A 20,596-nucleotide genomic window follows, 5' to 3' on the forward strand; every position below is an offset into this window, starting at 1 on the left:
TATGATGTAGGACAGCTAGTGCTAGCACGTGTATTCCCGAAATCTGATGCTTTGGCCGGAATTTCGAAGAAAATATTACTGATGTATTCTGGACCCTGGTTGATCCTCTCTAAAACTGACAAGAATGTGTATACTCTCGCTGACCCACAGACTAAAGTGGCAGTGCTGAAGAGAAACGCTTACTTGCTTAAGCGGTATAGAGAAAGAGAACCTGAAGTCAGAGAAAAATTACAGCAGCTGAGGAAGAGAATGCTGAAACAACGAAGAAGAACTGAGCTCTTCGTGTTATATTCATGTAAATATTTTGTTTTTACGTGTAACATTAATAGTTGAAACTTTTGTGTATGTATTATGCCATTAGATTATTATGGGAACAAGTTTTCTTTCATGTTTTTATTATGTATTAATCAGTATTGTTGTGTTAAAGTATTTTCTATTACGTCCGCACTTATTGTATATAATTGTGTGTAATGATGTATTTCGATAAGCTTTGATAGCTAAAGTATCTTTACTCTCAAAACATATCGAAAGGGGGGAATTTGTAAAGACCTAGTGCGTACGTCATTTAAATTTTGATATGCAAATGTCATATCAAAATCTTTGCATATCAAAATGGAAATTATATGTAAATATGTAACCACATATATTTTATATCAATTCATTTAAATATTTAATCATGCATAATTAGATGTTAAAAGCCAACAAGATGTATATGCTTCGTATTGTACGCAGGACTACAACTGTATGTCAAGGACTAGTGGATGAGAGATGGGTTGGCTACTCTCCAATATAGCGCTGTTCAGTCGTGTACATGGCTATTGTATACTAGTCACACAGTAGTGTTGTTTTTTGGGAACAATAAGGTGCTAGAAACTCTCTTGATGACTTAGTTTGTCACCTTACCCGCCTCCCCCGCCACGGCTCTTGACCGGTAAAAACGAAGCTATCGCCAGCCACAGCGCGGAGTGATATGTTTTTGAAATTGTGATTTGGTTTTGGAAAATTTGTTTTTATTCAAATTTAAAAGGTTCTTGGATGCAACCGTTTATAAATTATGATTATTTAACACGGTATGTCACATGTCCGACAGTATCACGTACTCTTTCAGTACGTTTTGACAGTACTATTTACAGGCAGTTGTTTGAACTCGTTGGACGGTGTTCGTCTGCAAAGATGGAAGGGGCTTTCTACCTACCAATGTATCCGGAAGACAAATACATTAATTAACCACCCCTAAGGTAATGACAGTAATGTATTATAATGTATTTATATAGTAAATTGTCTAATGTTATTAATCTAAGGTTTGTTTTTGCAGCATATTTGTTCAATAAGCAGGGATGAGTGAAATTCAGTAAAAGTTTGTATTGAGATTACACCCCGCTGCAGACATTGTTTGGTAATAGATGTCACTACCTGTCACGTGAGTTCTTGATGGAAGGGGGAACATGTATTTTTTCTAATATGTTTTGTTTTCTTAATTGTTTAAATAGTCTTCCGGTACATGACATATGTTGTGTTATATATCAAAATCTTCATAGAAGATCAAAGAATCATGTAAAGTATGTGAAACTCACCAGAGTGTATTTATATACATAATATTAGGGCATAACTGTGGTGACCTATTTAGGAATTTCGGTTGTCACCAAAAGAGAGAGAGAACGTTGACCATAAGAAAACCGGTAGACTGAAGGTGAGTCTAGGTTTTTCAAGTTCCAGCGGACCTAATAACTATGGTCGCAGGAGAGGTCATGACACACTTCGTTCCATGTCAGGAGACACTACACGTCGCTCAGTGACACTTCGCTTAGAGCATCGACATAGGACACTTCGGTTAGAGCAACAAGACACTTCACGTCGCTCAGTGAGACTTTACTTCGTTTGAGTTCTTAGTTCATAGAACACTTCATTTAGTGACATTATATTATCATGTCTTTGCTAGTGTAATAGCAACTACTATGACATGTATCACATAGTGCTTAGATAGCAAAAAGGGGAAATATCTTCTATATATGACCCCATCGGGAGTGTATTTTTTTTTAAGTAACTTGCTGTAGTTACATTTGCGTACATATAGTTAGGGGTGTTTCGTTGTACACCAAGACCAACTATTATCTGAGAACATGTACGTATTATGAAGAGATTAGTAACGTGTGTTGGTGGACTCACCGTGTGGCTCACATTTACAATGAGCACACTCCCAACCAGTTTGTTTTGTGTTTAATACACAAATATGATAGCAACTCTGTCATCAGCAGAAACATTTATTTTTTTAAAACCTGTGAAAGTTAAATAGTGGGACTTTTTGCACCACAGAGCACCAAATACAGTAAGGCGTGACGAGCCTATGTCACCTTTACTGTAATAGTGATGACAGTAACTCTCAACTTGTAACAGAGAGATACCAATGCAGAGATCGACGAAGACAACGTGATCTTCAAGATTGATCATCAAAAACCGTACTATGTGGGATAAAAGTACGTCACGCATATACGGAAGAATGCGTGCAGATTGGAGGATCCAGACAACAGTGAAGACTGGACTCATGCAGGACATTTCTGTGAAAACTACAAACTAAATCACGCGTGGACTAAAACTATTGGTATAAGTAAAACACAGTGGCCACTAAAACGAGTATCATTTTTTTTTCTTTCTTTTCGTGTACAAGTGTTGTTTGTGAAATCGAGTGTAAATAGTTCACTTCAATTCCGCCAAGGATCTATTAAATAGTTATGAAAATCTACTTATACGTCTGTTGCATACTACAATTCCCGTATGAATCCTGAAGGTTTACTTGCTGCCTGGTGAGTACAAAAATATCTAAAATGTTTTGTAACTTCTGTTCTTTTCAGGTGGACTTCGTTCGGCGACTTCATTTAGCTTACTGCTAATAGTACTCCTTGTTAATGTATTATGTTGGTAATCATTAGACTCAAGATCATGTTACATGAGCCGCTACTAATTGTGTAGCCCATGAGTCGCTTCGAGAGCGTACAATCAGGGTAGGGAAACATGAACTATGAGACCTGTGTAGATCTCAAAATCGGGATTTTCTTTTTGATTTTAAAAGTAGCATAGATCTACATAGGGGCATTTCTGATTATTCTATCAAAATTAAATTTGTGTTTTGTTTTAAGAGTCTCAACAATTTTTTTTTTTACTCAGTCTCTACCGCAACCAAACAGTTCATAGTTCATGGAACCCACGATGACAGACAGTCTTCTCAGGTGTGACGTAAGACTGCTGTCAAATGTAGAGAGAGAGACACACCTCACCATCACTGGTACGCCTTCCTCTTCTCTCTACAGAGCCTCACCCAAATTTACATGCTTGACACTTCATGTCGTATGCAAATTTCAGCACACCTGTGCTTGAAAGGTAAATTCTTCATGTGTCACCGAGCCTGGGGCTCCTCACACCTTAAACACCGGGTTCAATCCCAGCCCCCGCCAAGTGAACTTTGTGGTGGACAAACATCGTGTGCGTGGGTTTTCTCGAGGTTCCCCCGTTTCCTCCCACTTTCTTCATTCCACCATTTCATTCATTACTCATCATCACCGTCTTCTTTAGCCTAACCGGCATAACCGTGGGGCGTAAAACTCACGGATTTCATTTCATTTCATGGTCATATTTGTTCCATACCGTCACCTCATCTGATGTCACTTTAAGCACTATAACGAGGGATGCATTTATGACAGGAATATGTAGATGTCAATTAATATTAGCAACAATAAGAGAATTATGTTGTAATTATAAGGAAGATCATTTTTCGATCAGTTATATGTATCCCTCAGAAAACTGGAAATTTTCTACTCATCTCTCATTGTTCACTTTAAGAAATAGTTCTGCTATACTAGTGGACTCGCTGCTTCATAGTTAATTAACCGAAAGGAAAGAAAGACAGCTAATTAATTGCCTTTGTATTCTCATAAGTTGACTGTGCTTAAACCAGGGTACGCTCTGCTTTAAATTAATTAGTCACATGTGATTAACTTAGTCAACTACTACGGGCTAATCAGAGATTCTGAATATACTTCTGATAACCATACGTTAGTCAAACCCTTAGTATGGCGCTAAATATACGTCAAAATGACCCTGCATAAGGCCTAATATATTTCAATTCTAGTACCGACTATTAAGAGAAGTCGCATCGGTAATAAACAAATAATCACTAGAAGCTAAAGCAAGAAAACTTCACACACAGCTTCAGTAAGTTCTATACAAGAATTAATACAGAAGATAAGTTTTCTTCCTTTAGGTTGTAGCAACAAAATATATTTATATATTTTACCGATATGACTTTCTACAAGAGGGTTGACTGAGTTGGAGTCAATTTGATAGTAACTGCATTCATTTCTGAGTTATGAACGATCAGGGTTTAGACTTATAGTTAGTATTTTTTTGCGGAAAAAATATTAGTTGCTACTTAAGTTACTTATAATAGAACTAACCTAATAACATCTGTTTGTACTAAAAATTTGCTTTAAAAAAATAATGAAAAATGACATTTCTCCCGCAATCTGGAAAATGACTAGTTTTCTAGCTACGTTACATAAGAAATAAAAGATTGTACTTTTGTTCCACTAGAGAACTTTTAGCTTTAGTTTAAAATGAAGCATTTTTTAAACTTCCATTTCATTTTTTTCTGTGCTTCCTTTATATGCAATGATTTAATTCTAGTTATCCTTAAATTATTTCCAACAAGGGCACATTTGTATTAAATAACCATTTGATCTTGCGGACATATTATACTAAACTGGTATTAATTATGAGCAAGGTGCACGCACTTAACAAGGAGCAATACATAGTGTAACATACTGGTACTACATCAGTATCTTCATCATATCTGCTTTAGATTTTTTTTTGTCTTCAATAGTATCAAACAGTGGCGTGCACAGAATTTCATCAACAGGAGTTCAAGTACTCAAGAAGCCTAATAACTGCGAAATTAAAACACCGCTAATTTTACAGTAAATATGTGATATCATCAAATATATAAAAGATAATCGAAATGAAGAAAAAGAGAAGAAAATATTATTTGGCATGAGGTACCGTCATCACACGCCATCGAGTACAAACGATACACTTGTATTTACTTGTATTTTGTACTCGTATTTCAACATCTTTGGGCGGAATATACTTTTAAATGATGCACAAGCTATGATAGAAAAGGAAGAAGAAATATATATATATATATATATATATATATATATATATATATATATATATAAAGTATATAGATGTAATTGTAATTGCTTAGCTGTCAATATTCGTTGTTGTTTTTGTATTAATATAGAGATTCGTTGTCATAGCAATGAAATATAAATAAACGATATAATTCAGCAATCATCATAAAAGGGATGTAAGCATACATATAAAGGTGTGTATTTGTTTCAATAAGTGTGTACCACAATAAATGCCAGGAAAGTTAAACGCAGCATAAACTGTTTTAAGTGATTTTAGTAATTTATTCTAGCTATAATTATGACTAAGGACCTGTGTATAACGAGTTACGTTATAAAAATTTTGGTGGTTTGCCGCCAGGAACCTTTAGGTGATTCGTTGAAGTAAAGTAGGCAATCTCCTAATAATAAATTTCAACAGTACAGATTGGCTATAAGGCTGCGAGGTGATTTCACTAAAGAGATAACAAGACGGAGTTTACCGTGTTGTGAAGTGGCACAAAAATTCCGAGGAATATTAAAATGAGTCTCACTGGTATGGGAAATACATCTGAGGCAAGTGATAATAGGGAGATTAACACATTATCTGACTTAGCTGAATTTATTAAACAGCAGTTTGGACAAATTAGGGATCAAATGGAGCAAATGATTGATCGAATGGATCAACAAATCAGTATAATGGATCAGCAAATGGAACAATGGAGGCAAGAACGGAAGCAAAGTTTATATCAAAATTCTACAGAAGTTGTCGGAACTGTAATCTCTGAACATAATAATCACAGTAAGGATTTACAAGAAAATCTGTCAGTTCCCGAAGAAATTTCATCACATGTTAGCATGAATGCGTTAAGTGAACCTGAACCTTCCACAGAAATTATGGAGAATACAGATCCTAAATTTGCATCAACGAGGGAATGTGACGTCATTGATTTAAATGTGTGGATGAAATTTTCTGAATGTTCACACAAACATACTACGGTATTGGTTGGATCAGATTATCCTGACTTTTCTCTTCATTCGAATGTTTTTGATTGTCTTATTGATGCTGCGTGTAATGAAGATTTTAGTATGTATCAATATGCAAAAAGTTATGGCCCTCTTCGCCTAGTAAATGTTATTGGTTGCTTGTATTCATGGTATATTTAAGATGACATTAATTCTGGAGATGAAGTAATGGTAATAGAACCGTTTAATGATATGTATTCGACATTAGTTCATATAACAGGAAGAAAGCTGATTCCAGTATTCGTGAAATTCAGTAAGAGAACGTGTGTTCCTACCAATATTTGTAGTGATTGGCCGATTGAATTGAATCTGTTGAAATATTCACTGAACGAAAAGACCAAAATGTTGTTAGTAAACATTCCGATGATACCTTTACATAACGTGATGCAATGCGTTGATTTCAACCATCTAAGTATGACATTGCAAAATTTCGAAAATCCATTAATGATGCAATACAGTACTAACTTGAATCAAACCAACCTTAATTGAAACCGAGTTCGAAGTGTCTATGTAAGATTAAAGTGTGATCTCAATGTTAAAAGTAATGTTAAATCCACGTGTGCCGGTAATGTAACCGAATCTAAGTACAGAAGAAACAAACACCGTGGTAGGACAAATTACCGTGAATACTATGGAAATAATAGGTATAGATCTGTTAAGAGACACGACATCTCGCCACCAGTAAAACGAATGAGAATTGAACCTCATTTTACCGGTAAGATAACCGAACCTAACCTTATTAGTAACAGTAATAGTAATCGTGTAACCGAACCTAATCTTGGTAGCAACAGTAATAGTAATCGTACACTTAAGAAGCATGTACTCATTAGATCTACGAATTGGATTTCGTAGAAATTTCATAGATGGTACAAATTCTCAAAATAAGAAACAAAGAACTGTAGAAGTAAGTAACGTGAAAGACTATATTCCGATTTGTGACTTTCAATGCAACTTGAATGAATTCGTTGGTCATATAACTTAAGCTAAAGTTACGGCGTCCGATAAAACTGTATTCAATTGATTTTTGCTTTATTTCGCTTTAAATATCGTTATGATTTTGTTTGTTATTCGTACTTCATTTGAATTCTATGAAGATAATTCAATGAATCAATGAATGGCATAATTCGTACATTTGTGATCTTGATAAGAAGTTAATTAACGTATTTTGTTCTGGATGTTATCCATATTTCAATCTTAATTTATATTTTGTTGAATATATCCCGTATTTCATCCTTCCTTGTGTATAATAGTAATTATGTAAATGTCAAATCATGTTGACGATCTTCGTAATTCTGCCCGTTAAACTTGTATAAATTTTATTAAATACAACTTATGATAAGTATCAATGCCCACAAAAGAACCCGAAATTTTAAATAACTGTTATGCCATACCCCGAATGTATCTTTATGTTCGACGTTGATATATATATATATATATATATATATATATATATATATATATATATATATATATATATATATATATATATATATATATATATATATATATATATGAATTAATTAAGATATTAAAATAATATTGTTGTAAAATATGATATATAATAATAATGAGAATTATAATTTTATATATACAAGGGTCATTCGGAAAGTCCAGTACCTCGTTTGTAATAGTTAACAACCCAGGATTTCTCTTTTTATTTTTAGAAAAAAAATTAATAAAAAGGCTCATTTGTTCGAGGCGCCATATACAATGACACACTTGTGTTTACTTGTATTTTGTACTCATTATTCAACATCTTTGGGCAGAATATACTTTTAAATTATGCACAAGCTATGATAGAAAAGGAAGAATATATATATATATATATATATATATATATATATATATATATATATATATATATATATATATATATATATATATATATAAAGGATATAGATGTAATCGTAATTGCTTAGCTGTTAATATTCGTTGTTGTTTTTGTATTAATATAGAGATTCGTTGTCATAGCAACGAAACATAAATAAACGATATAATTCAGGAACCATCATACAAAGGATGTACGCATAATTATAAAAGTGTGTATTTTTTTTTCAATAAGTGTGTGCCACAATAAATGCAAGGAAAGTTAAACGCAGCATAAACTGTTTTAAGTGATTTTAGTAATTTAGTCTAGCTATAATTATGACTGAGGACCTGTGTATAACGAGTTACGTTATAGTACTACATCAGTATCTTCATCATATCTGCTTTAGATTTTTTTTGTCTGCAATAGTATCGAACAGTGGCGTACACATATTGTCTAGAAAGGTCTTGTTTCACTGTTCGATTATCTTTTATCAATTTGAAGATATCACATAATTACTGTAAAATTAGCGGTATTTTAATTTCGCTGTGATAGGGCCCTTTTAATCCTTTATAATTTCAAGATTTTTGTTTATATATTCAAATATAGTAAACGTTCATTTTTCCTTAATATATTTCTCAAAAGGGGACAATAAAACCCAGAAACTTCCCTTGTTGAGTTGATTTTGAGTTTAACGTCCCGTTCAGCAGCGAGGCTATATGAGACGTGGATCTACTGATTAATGTGAAATACGAACCACATGTGCTTCCGCTGGGAATTGAACCCGGGTCTCCTACGCCATATGCGGGTACGCTAACCGCTCAGCCACGAAGGAGCTCGGAACTTCCCTTATGTATGCCACTGGTATCGAAATCTGGATACACGGTTGTTCAGCGGTAGATCGCTCGACTCTAGTGCAAGAGGTGCCTGGTATGATCCCAGACCACATGATTTTGTGTAGTACACAACAATATGTTAGTGAATTTTCTTGGGGTTTTCTTGTTTCCTCCCACATATTGACTCCACTAAATATTCATAATAATGTATTTTCATAAATTAACCGTCTCTTTTAGCCTACGTGGGCAAATAGCAGTAAAAATGCAAATTTCATTTCATTTCAGTATTAAGACGTTACAATATACGTATACATTATCTCTCTTAAGTGAGCGTGCATTGTTCATAATTAGTAACGGTATCGGTTTAGTATTTTACATGTGATATATCGATTGTCCATTATACGTACATAATCTGCAAGGTAATTCTCCAACTAGAAGAATTTCGCATCGCCGGGAAGTTTGAGACCTACTGCTCTAAACAATAAATGGAAAATTTTACCATGGATAGTAATATCATAGACGCAGACGTCTAGTACTATGTTCGACCTGATGCTCCTTCGAACATTAATGTTTCTTAATTAACATTATTTTGTTAAAAAGGAACGAAAGAACTATTGTTCCAGACACTGTTCTCGTAAAAAGGATAAAAAAAGAAGAAGAAAAAGCTGCTCCAGTTTTAGCCAAGTTTAAGAAAATTCTGGAAAACTGTCAGTGAGGATGAGTGGTCAGATGAAGTCGATTTTGTTTAGTCAATAATGTTAGCCATTATGTCAAACTTGGAATGAGATGGTTTATATAAAGCTTTCGTGTTAGTTATGGACTTTCACATGGTTCTACTCTGAATAGAAAAAAAGTTCTTGTAGAATTTCTTCCACTGAGTTGTTTCTACAAGAAAGTCTAGGGTACATTAAGAAAAAAAAACATTTTAGAGCAGCGGAAAACAAGAGGAAATGAGAACTCGGGCCATTTTGATTTTTTCTCGTCTTTTTTCTTTCTTTTTTTCGGAGCATCTTGAAGTAGCTTTAACATTGAATAGAAAGTTTTCTTACAAGTTAGGCATTCTTTATTCTTTCCACTTTTTCAGACGTAGTCGTTCCTCTCATGAAGACACCCTTTCCGCTTTCAATCGACCCGTTTTCGGGGCCTTCGTCTCCAGAGACCTTCTTGCCTCCCGCCAAAGTTGCTTCTTTTCCCTAAACCTCCCCCACTCCTCTCAGAACAAACTAAACAAATTTCTACCATCACCTAGTTTCCACTGTATCTTAGATTTTGAAAAGTCGAAAAAAATAACTTAAAAAAGCGAATACGGAAAAATAAAAAAAAAAATGTAGTCGAACAGTTACACATTATGGACCCTACTGGGATTCGTCAACACCATTACATGCTTTAGTTTCACTATCTGGGAGCTGTGAAAAACGAAAATCTCTTTCGTATACAATGGAAAGGATTTAGACGTACATGTCAGATTGAGAGTTCCTTGATGGTGATTTGAACGAAATTTAGTGTGGAGTGTGAAACTTCCGTCTTCCAGTCTCTGTTCCTTTACAAAAATGTAGCCAGCGATTTCTCTTTTTCGCTAATGACAAAAGCTATATCAAAACTACATCACGTGAAGTAATACGAAGAACTACAAAATGCCATTCCGCAGAATAGTAAAAACTTTTCCATAGATGAAGATAGGGATTTTTATTTTCTGTTTTTGGTGGAGGGTGAGTAGAACAAAAGAAAATGTATAAAGGTAAAGGAAACTTAAGTTATAGTGTTTTGTGGAGAAGAGTGAATAGTGAAGAGCTTTCTTAAGTTAGGAGAACGCTGTAATATTAGAGGCTACAAATAGCTTCTGCCGGGCCGACTATAAATTGGATGATGTTCTATCAACTCATTCTACTTTTGTAGTCATTATTTATCTTTTTATAGATCGGAACTAACTTTTCCTTAATTAAGTGGTTCACCAGTTACCTCACGATGTTGAATCTGAGGTAAATGTTCTCACCAGAAACCTAATCCGAGATGACCACACATACCAATGGTGTGGGCTATTATGAGTATTTATTTGTTTTTATTTCCGAAAAAAAAAACTGCCTATATGTAGTTCAAGCTCTCACTTCTTAATAAGCCTCTTCTAAAAGTACAATTCAATATCACTTATTATAATAGTCTTCGACACAGAAGACCTGGGTTTGATTCCAGGCGGAAGCTCATATGGTTCGTATCCCAACCTCGCGTTAAGCTTCGGCCCGGATAAGAACACCAAGAGATATATCTACTATTCCAGCTCATGCCTCAAAGATTAAATATATTGTAGCAATATATTTGTGAATAAATGTATGGAAGGTCCACGTCTCAAATAGCCTTGTTGTTAGAAGGGACGTTAAACTCTAATTCAATAACCAACAATTGTCATAGTACTCGAAATTTAAATATTCGGATTATGCTATGAGAGAATCAGGACCGGATCCAGGCTTTTCTGACGGGGGGGTGAACCAATAATTACCACTGCATCCGAATTATCTTTTTAAATGCTTTAGATATCTGTGATGTGACTGAGGAATATTGTTTTGCTTGGTGAACCCTCTTCCTTCAACCTTCAGAAAATCGACTTAAACTATGCTTTTGCAAAACTCCGCTATCTTTTCAGTTTCAAACGGAAACATGATGGCAGAAAGTTTCGGAAACTGTTGCAATTTTGACTGCTAGCTTCATTTTAGATAGTGCATATTTTCAGCGAAGGGGGCAGGGGTGCATGTGCAGCAGTGCACCTCCTAAATCCGGCCCTGAAGGCAATTCCTTCCAAAGAAAATTTCTTCTTGTTGTTGAATTCACGAAGTCAATTTAGTAGCAAAATTGTTCAAAAATCGTATGAGTACGAAACAAACCGTTCCAATACACGTTCATAATCAATGAACGTAAACAATATCCATGGATTCTTCTTTTTGTTTACGATTATTTTATTAAGTTAGCTGTGCAGTATTACCTTGGTTCAATTCCCAGTGAGGCATTATGTGATTAGAACCTCATACTAATCTGTTCGTCTGTGACTTATACAACTTCAGCTCTGTAAGAAAAATAGGACTTAATTCTCAAATAATTTTAAGCACTCCGTCGTGATAATATGGTTAGCATACGCGTCTTCCGCGCAAGAGACCCGAATTTGATTTCCAGCAGTAGCTCATATGGTTTGGATAACACGTTAAGAGGCCTAATCACTGCCAAATTAAAATGCTGCTAATTTTACAGTAAATATGTGATATCTTCAAATAGATAAAAGATAATCGAAAACTGGAACAAGAACTCCCTAGACAATATCATTTTTCATGAGACACCGTTATTACTAGTCACCTAGTAGCTTTCCATTTGCAGCCATTTATAAACGCAAAATAAATGCCGATTTTCAAAATGGCTGGAAATCGAAAGCAGATAAGTGAGTCGTGATAACGGTATCTCATGTAAAATAACGTCTAGCGAGCTCTTGTTCCACTCTTCGATTATCTTTCATCTATTTGAAGATATCGCATAATTACTGTAAAATTAACGGTATTTTATTTTCGACGTGATGGGGTCTCTTAAGCTGTTGCTTTACGTCTCATATAGCCTCGATGATAAAGTAAATATCACATTCCAATTCAACCAAACAACTAATTTTAAGTTGTGAATATTGAAGAAATGGTTTTAATTAGGGATGGTATCGAGACGAGACGAGACGAGACTTCATACAGTCTCGGTCTCGTCTCGGTTGATAAGTAGCGGTCTCGGTCTCCATCTCGTCTTGATTCAAAAATCTCCGTCTCGTCTCGGTCAACAGATGCCTGTCTCGATCTCGGTCTCGGTCTCGAAGGCCAAGTCTCGGTCTCGTCTCGGGTCTCGTCTCGAAAGTCTCGAAGGTACAGTCTGTCGTTTCCGCTTCTTATTTTTGCCTTCATTCTTGACATAGAATTATGGTATGAAGTATCTCTACGTAGCAAATTTGCTAGCGCTAATGCTTTCCATGTGTGTGTTCCAGGTTCAATCATCAGTGGGTATAACATACCCGGCATAAAACCCTAATAGTAACTCATTTTTCACTTTCAGCAATAGACTTTATCTCAAATAGCTTCAGTACTGCCTATACAATTAAACTCTATTAAATTAACCCCAGTACTATACAGTAGTATATTTCCTTTCTTTGAATCAGAATTGTTCAATACCTCCTAACGAATAACCCAACACATAGCAGCACGAATGTATTTGAAATTTTACAATTTCTCAGTTATTATCCAATACATTCTGCTTTGACTGTCATATTCATTACCTTAACAAATAGACTAAATTATTACTACAATATATTTTGTTTCAAAATAATCAAATGATTTATTACCGTTTCACATCTCAGTGTTTAATTGACACTCTAAAACAGGAACTTCCTTAACCTTGTGGTGGGAGCTACGGCACTCATCTATGCTGTCTGAGGTCTCGGGTTGGATCATCAAACAAGTTAGATTCAAAGTCCGATGTTTCGTATAGTTCGCGTCTCACTTTAAGTACATTCTGTTTCTTAAACAAGTTCAGAAGGTCGTAATGTATTACATAAGCATATATCCAGTGCCGTAACATAGATTAAGCTTATTCCTGAGCTCTCAGCGGTGCATGTGATCTTTATTCGAGAAAACTATTTGTGCGTTCATTATGTTGAAATTTTATATTATATAAGTATATAGGTAATTCGAGCTACATGTATCTATTTTCTCTGTCCCGACAATATGAGTGATTTTTAACTTTCTAGTTTTCTTTTCTATTAAATTTCATAGTTTTGCTGCAATATGAAGAGTCAAAACTATTTTTTTCTGTACGAATTTCGTTAAATTTTGGGTCCGTTTTTATCCTACCTTACCCAGTAAAAGATATATATATATATATGAACTTTAGTAATAGACTATGCTAAGTCACTTTTTGGTCGAAATTTATTTAACAATACTTTTTTAGACTATTTTCTTTCTAGTGGTGTAATAATATAAGTCTAAAAACATCCTATTACTTTGTAACTACTTAGTATAGTTTGAAAAACAGTACTATAGGAACCGGTTTTTCGCTTCTCCTGTAAAATTACGAAATTATAACTTGGTTTAGTTTATCTCTGAGGTCCAGATATAATAAAATCATAACCATAATCATAATCAGCCATTATCAACCCACTGCTGGATGAAGGTCTTTCCAAGTCTTCTCTACAACTAAGCTCGAGGAATTCTTTCTCAGGTTACTCCCCAGTTGTTCTTGATTTCGTCAAACCTTCTTGTACAAGAACGTTTTCTAGGGTGTTTTTATCTCGTGGTATCCTGTCTAGAATTGTTTTTGTTCATCGATCACAATTTCTTGCATTATGTCCAGCACATTTTCCAGTCCATATTAAAAATCATTTCATTAGTACCAGTCATTAGTTGCCAAATAATTCATTTCTACTGTATATATTTGTCCTACAAATTGTTCAAATCCGCTACTTTTGGAGCACAGATACGCTAGTTTTTGATCTTCGAATCTGACAACAATGACTCAATGATTTAAATCTACACAATGTGAGGACTCCATTTGGTCTAGTGGCTAGCACGCTTGACTTCGGTTCGAGTGGTCCCGAATTCGATTTCCGGTGGGAGTACAGTTGAACGACCGAAGTGGTTCGGATTCCATTATAATCATTAGCTCCACGTCTCCTTTAGACGCCCTAGCATAATCGTGGGACATTAAACTAAAACAAACCAAACCAAAAATGAACACAATGTGTATTACTAACTGTAAGTCCTTGAATAACTGCATACAGCTATGGTATGGATCGAGTTTGAGGTCAAACTAAAAAAAATGTGAAATGTAACTAGGGTGTAATTAGAACTTTTAATTAACCATGGGTTTGTGTGCATCACGATTAAGGTTTAAGGAAACAACTAGGGTTACTGAAAAGTTATCAGTTACATTTAATTTCAGTTACAATTTGCATTTACATGTATTGCTGGAACCAAAACTTTGACATTAACATTATAAAGACTACGAAAAACATCGTCTTTTAAAAACATTCTTGCACCATAAAACAAATTACGAATAATTTGAAAATATTTTGCAGTTTAGCTACGTTATTTGCTCTATATTTAGAATAAAATTTACCAATTTATTTAAGTTGGCAACACTACTTAAAATAATGGAACTGAGACTTGTAATTAAAACCACTAAAAACTATTGTTGTAATGTTATAGAAGCAAATACGTTATTTTAAGCAGTACAACAATCACTATTCATGTGTTTGGTATTTCTGAAATGGTTTGAAATAACAATTGTTGTAAGTGCCATTATGATCACTTAAGTCTTTTGGAAGCATCTACATGATGAGACGTGATATGTCAGCACGTTTTTGAAGTGAAGACTTTAGAAAAAGTTAAATTTTTCATTTCTTGTAACTTTGATCCTTCATTCATTCGAAATACATTATACCATGATCATAGTATTTGACGCTAAGATACAAATGATGCGCATTGCACCGTATATGTCATTTGAGTTATTAGAGATCTCCAAAATGTTGATGTTGGTAATACTGTATTTTTCTTTGTTAGACTGAGAGAGAGAGGATTATATACAACAGCAGTGGATTTTGTTTCGAGAGAAGCTTGAGGAACGGGTAACAAACATTTGTGTTGTACATGCAATGCGAAAAAATGATCATAAATTTATTTCGGGAGGGGCTTGAACCCGACACCTACCCCCTAAATACGCCACTGTACATCAGTCAACCGTTCCCATATTATCTCACACAGCAACGAAACAAATTTTGAGTAAAGGCAAAATAGTTGTCAATATTCGAGACGAGACCGAGACTTTCGAGACTGACCAAGGTCTCGTCTCGGTCTCGTCTCGATTTATAGAGGTCTTTCTCGGTCTCGTCTCGGTATGTAAAAGTTCGTCTCGGTCTCGTCTCGGTATATAAAAGTCCGTCTCGGTCTCGGTACCATCCCTAGTTTTAATTATTAAACGTGAACAGTATATTTCACAATTATTAGATTAATCTGATATAAATGCATTTTTCAAGTGTAAATATGGTAGGAAACTGATTTGCTAGAAACATGTCTTGTCTTGTCTAATTGTCTTGCTCAAAGGTATGTTTTAGCCCATCTACCTAGCTAGGCGGGACAACTAAGCAACAGCGGAAAAACTAGCAACCAACAGAGGAAAAACTAGCACAGCAATAAAATATTAGCTTGACACACACTAATAGTTTCGAAAATGATAGAGAAAACTATGCAACACTTGTACTTAATAGTTATCAAATTTCTTGTTATATCCCCTTGTGAGTATTTCGACCTGTATATAAGGTTTTTCAGCTGATTTTATATGATTTTGAACTGCTAATCTTAAATCCAATGAGTTCCACTTTGTAAATTTTTGAGAAACTTCGCAACCGTGGGGTAAAAGGGAGGTGTTTTCTTTAATTTATGTTGTTATATCAGGATAGTTTCAATTTTTCTTATATCTTCTTAACAGTTAGGATTCCAATTCAAGTGTATGTTATAACCACGGAAGTAACAATTTAGCGGAAGTTATTTTGTTTTCGTACGAACGTCAGGGCTGCCAACTATTAATAAAATTTACAAAATGAATTTGTATGGAATATTATATTTTTCAAAAGTTCACACAGAAAATATTTCGGAACAAGAAGAGTATTATATGCATATTTCAAATATACAGCCCTTAATCTTCCATATGCGTGTGAACAAAACAATACAATCTCTAGATGTGGAATGAGAAGGTACCACATTTGACTTGCATACGTTAAATACGGAAATAATACATTTAAAACAATTCACATATCCATTTCTTGTAAACTATTTGCAGTTCGGTCTTCTTTAAAACAGTATTACGCATATTGGTTTTGTAGATATACTAGTTCCTTTCTTCAGCGTCAAAATTACTAACTATTGTTGATATCTTTTCCTAAATTTTGTCGGACATTTAGTGATAAATACCTTTAAAACCGAAATGCATAAGCAACATACGTAATATTTTTAATTTACTCTTCTCGTCCTTTCAAATGAACAATGAACAAGAGGCAAACAATAACTGTGGGAACAAAAATATATGAGAAATTGTGCTTTGGTAAACATCAGTATTATTTTTTCTTCTCTTGATCCACTTACTGCACGATAGTATACTATCAGCTGAAAAGCCTGGTTCGGCTAAAAAAATTGCTTCTTCTCCGGGCTATCAAGTACCACAACGTTAATTTTCTGTAAGTGTTTATTCAATCCAGGCCTGTATCTCTATAGAGGTGGGCAAGGGGAAGACCTTCACTCCTGAAACTTTCCATTGTTGGTTTAACCATGTAAACCCTTGTTTTTCTCTTAAAAAAAAAAAACTTGCCCTTGTGTTTTAGTTTTCTGGCTAGGAGCCTGATTCAATTACTTCAAAATCAATAGTTCTGGAACCACTGCTGTCAGATATTCGTTCCTCCTAATAGTGGTTCTCGTTCCGTTTGTGCTTGTTCCAGGGTTCGATCTCGTTTGAAGCACAAAATTCAGATGAAATTTCGAATAGTGATTCCTACCCCATCCAGGAAGTTCTGTTTTGTATATTTAGGTTGCTGAAAAGGACATTAAACTCATTATTTAATTAATTAATTAAACTCATTAAGTTGTGTCACCCCTAATTTTAGCAGATCATTGGTATGAACTTATATGCTGCTTTATTGTTATTTTCTTTTCTCGAGCAGACCTACTTTCTCTGCTCTTATTCAGCTCCTATTATTGCGTTATTGTTCAGGTGCGCTAAAACGAAGTAGACACAAGGGAACTTACGACCTTACTCTTGAGGAACCTGGATTACCAATATGAGTTTGATTATATATATATTGCTAAGTTGAATCAGTCTCCTGATAAACAGAAGAGGGGAGGAATTGTCTCGAACAAAAGAGTGACCACCATTTTTTTTTTTTTTTTTTTTTTTGCTACAGCCTTTGTTTTATGCCAGTTTATGTGAGAAAAAAAGCAATAGACACATATGTAGGATTGTATAGACTGTAAATGTTAGCTGGCCCAGACACTCATGTGTATAAACAACCCCGTACTAAGTAAATCATTGTAACTTCTGTAATAGCCTCTGCATTCTCAGTCCTTCATTAGGGATTTAATGAGTAAAGCCACTGAGACTTACACGTATAATGCGTGTAACTTTGGTGAGAATGAAAGATGATACAGTCGTGATGTTTGGGCGAGATCATAATTTATGACAAGCTTATGGCAACTCCCGCAGGCAGTATGCTACGCATCAACAGATCGTGTGCTGTCTGACTCGTTTCTCTCTGAAGGGAGGGACATGCATAGAAGCGCGATCGGAGTTTTAGCAGACTAAAAATGTGTGGCGCGTAGTGCCGAAAGCCGACGAAACTTGCAGCCAGACTCAAGATGGCCTCTACTGTAGTGAAAGTGAGTGTATGCGTGCTGAAGATGTATGTGGTTTGTCTGTTTTGTGTGTCTTTGTTAACTTCTCATATTTCTATAACTTTCGCACAGTCTCTAAATAACACCGTACCATGTGATGTATTATACAAAGAAGCCACAGAAGCTTATTTAGAGGAAAGGTGGGATGATTGCATTAATTACATGGAACTTGCAATAAAAGAGTACAAGAGCTACAAACAAACACTGGTGAACTGTCGGCTACAATGCCAGGAAGAAAGTGAGCGTGCTCCATCTATGTTTTCGGAAAATATTGAAGATATACAGTTCTATGAGAAACTTGTGAAGAAGACGTTGTGTTTATTAAAATGCAAGAAGCATCACTTCAAAGAAAAACCGAACACAATTGCTCCTGATGCAGAGAAAGATTTTGAAGAATTGAAACCTTATGACTATTTGCAATTGTGCTATTTTCAGGTAAGTGAATAGCGTTATTCTATTTGTAATGGAAATAAGTTGTTTAAAGTATGAAGTCAATTAACTGATCAGTGTCCCCGCAGGTAATCAGATTAGAGTTTACGAGAAGTGTGGAAAATGCAATGTTTTTGTTTTTACAGGTTGCTGCTCCGGGTATGCGCAAGCGTAAACACAACATCTACTTTACTCGAGAAACACAACGCATGATTCAATGCTTTATTGAAACAAAAATGAGCGGGTTTAATTTTTTATCGAAACTGTAAAAGTCTAGACGTATTAATAGAATGCCATTAACTTCAAACAGGAAACAAATAAATCCGTATCCCGCTAAGCTGTTTTGCTTGTTGAGACTAATATACAATCTTCAAAAATAAAAGTTACAAGCATTAATTATTACGAGAATGAATATTTTCTATCTCGAGAATATTTAACTGCTCAAATTCTGCTGTCAGAAGTGGCCTTGACCTTACAAAAGGGCATTATTGCATCATCTGAACGATACGACAAGACAAGAAGAAAGTAGTAGGCTATTTCGGACCTCAAATTATTTCATAAGCTGATGTCTAACATCTAATACTAAACGTGTAATCTTTCACAAATATCATAGCAATAAGATCATTTCGTTAATTCGTTTATCAGATACATATGCAGGCAGTGGCGGAAAAACTGGCTCCAAAGACTCTCCCCAGCCACAGAACAAGAAAAGCGACTCATTGTGAGATGTTATCGCTGTCACTGAATATAGTGATGATTAAAAAAAAAAAAAAAGTACCGCAGCAAAACTTTCAATACGCAAAGGGTGACTGCAAAAATGCCAGTAATTTATTCTTATTTGGCGACTCCCTGAAATCATAGGTGACTACACTGGCTATTATAAACCATACCATCTGATTGAACTCGTTTGACTATATCCGGAATAAATATATCAAGTAGAACCATCTACTTTTTTTCTTAAATTCTTGGTTGATTATTTTTAAGTTTCGCTTCTCGTTCAGCACCGAGGCTCTATGAGACATGTACCTACAGATTAACGTGGAATCCGAACCATATGAACTCCCAGCGGGGAGAGAACCCAGGTCTTACTTGCAGAAGGAGCGTACGGTAACCATATAGCCACAATGCTTTCTTTCCTTAATTTCTGTTAGATATGCTATTATATAAATGTCCAACAAGTAGGATATACACACATTTAAAAACAAGGATTATTTTTAGAAAGTAGAAACAGCAAAACCGTTTTTTTATAAAAACCGATTTGTAGAAAAACCGAACACCGAGTTTTGTGCCCACCACGATTTGATAGGCCTCTTGAATTACACATGAAGGAATTGTATAGTGTGATACAGCATATTGAACATTACATTCTAACATGTTATTCTTTGTGGAAACGTCACTGTAGGACCATATTCATTGGCCACTCACTGTCAATGTCTCAGAAACTTAAACCGAATCAAAGAAACAGTCACTGAAGTCTTCATTTGATTAATTGATTGATTGATTGGAATTTAAATTCATTTTTCACCAGCAAGGCTATATAAGTTGGTGAGATCCGGACTAATAAGACTGTATATTATTGAATAGTAACGTTTATTATTGTATACTACCACGACCATAGATTAAGGAATTAATTAGTTCATTAATCTAGCTACTCAGGGCGTCTGTATCCCAGGCAAACGCCTTAACTGGGAATCTGACTGTGACCACACGGTTTGTCACTTGATCATAGACAGGATGTCTTTGCTAGAATAATATATAGCTACTCGTATTGATTAAAGACAATAAAGAGGATCACGCAAATCTTATTTATGGATGAATACTAGTCGGTCAGTATTATATACCCTCTCATACTCCAGGGGGGCACAGTCGCTCAGTGGTAAAGCTCGTAGAGTG

General features: G+C 35.0%; 1 protein-coding gene across 1 annotated transcript in view; it reads left to right on the top strand.

The window, feature by feature from the left end:
• The first annotated feature begins 18,110 nt into the window (after positions 1-18,110).
• The window catches only part of LOC145688043 (prolyl 3-hydroxylase 2-like), a 162,230-nt gene continuing 159,744 nt past the window's right edge, over positions 18,111-20,596 (top strand). Inside the window, exon 1 of the mRNA XM_081761741.1 lies at positions 18,111-18,709. Within this exon, the coding sequence (XP_081617867.1) occupies positions 18,239-18,709 (471 nt within the window). The 5' untranslated portion in view covers positions 18,111-18,238. The remainder of the gene's footprint in view (positions 18,710-20,596) is intronic.

Source organism: Thermobia domestica, chromosome 6 (genome assembly GCF_964235325.1).
Source record: "Thermobia domestica chromosome 6, izTheDome1.hap1.1, whole genome shotgun sequence".
In the NCBI taxonomy this organism is placed as follows: Eukaryota; Metazoa; Arthropoda; class Insecta; order Zygentoma; family Lepismatidae; genus Thermobia; species Thermobia domestica.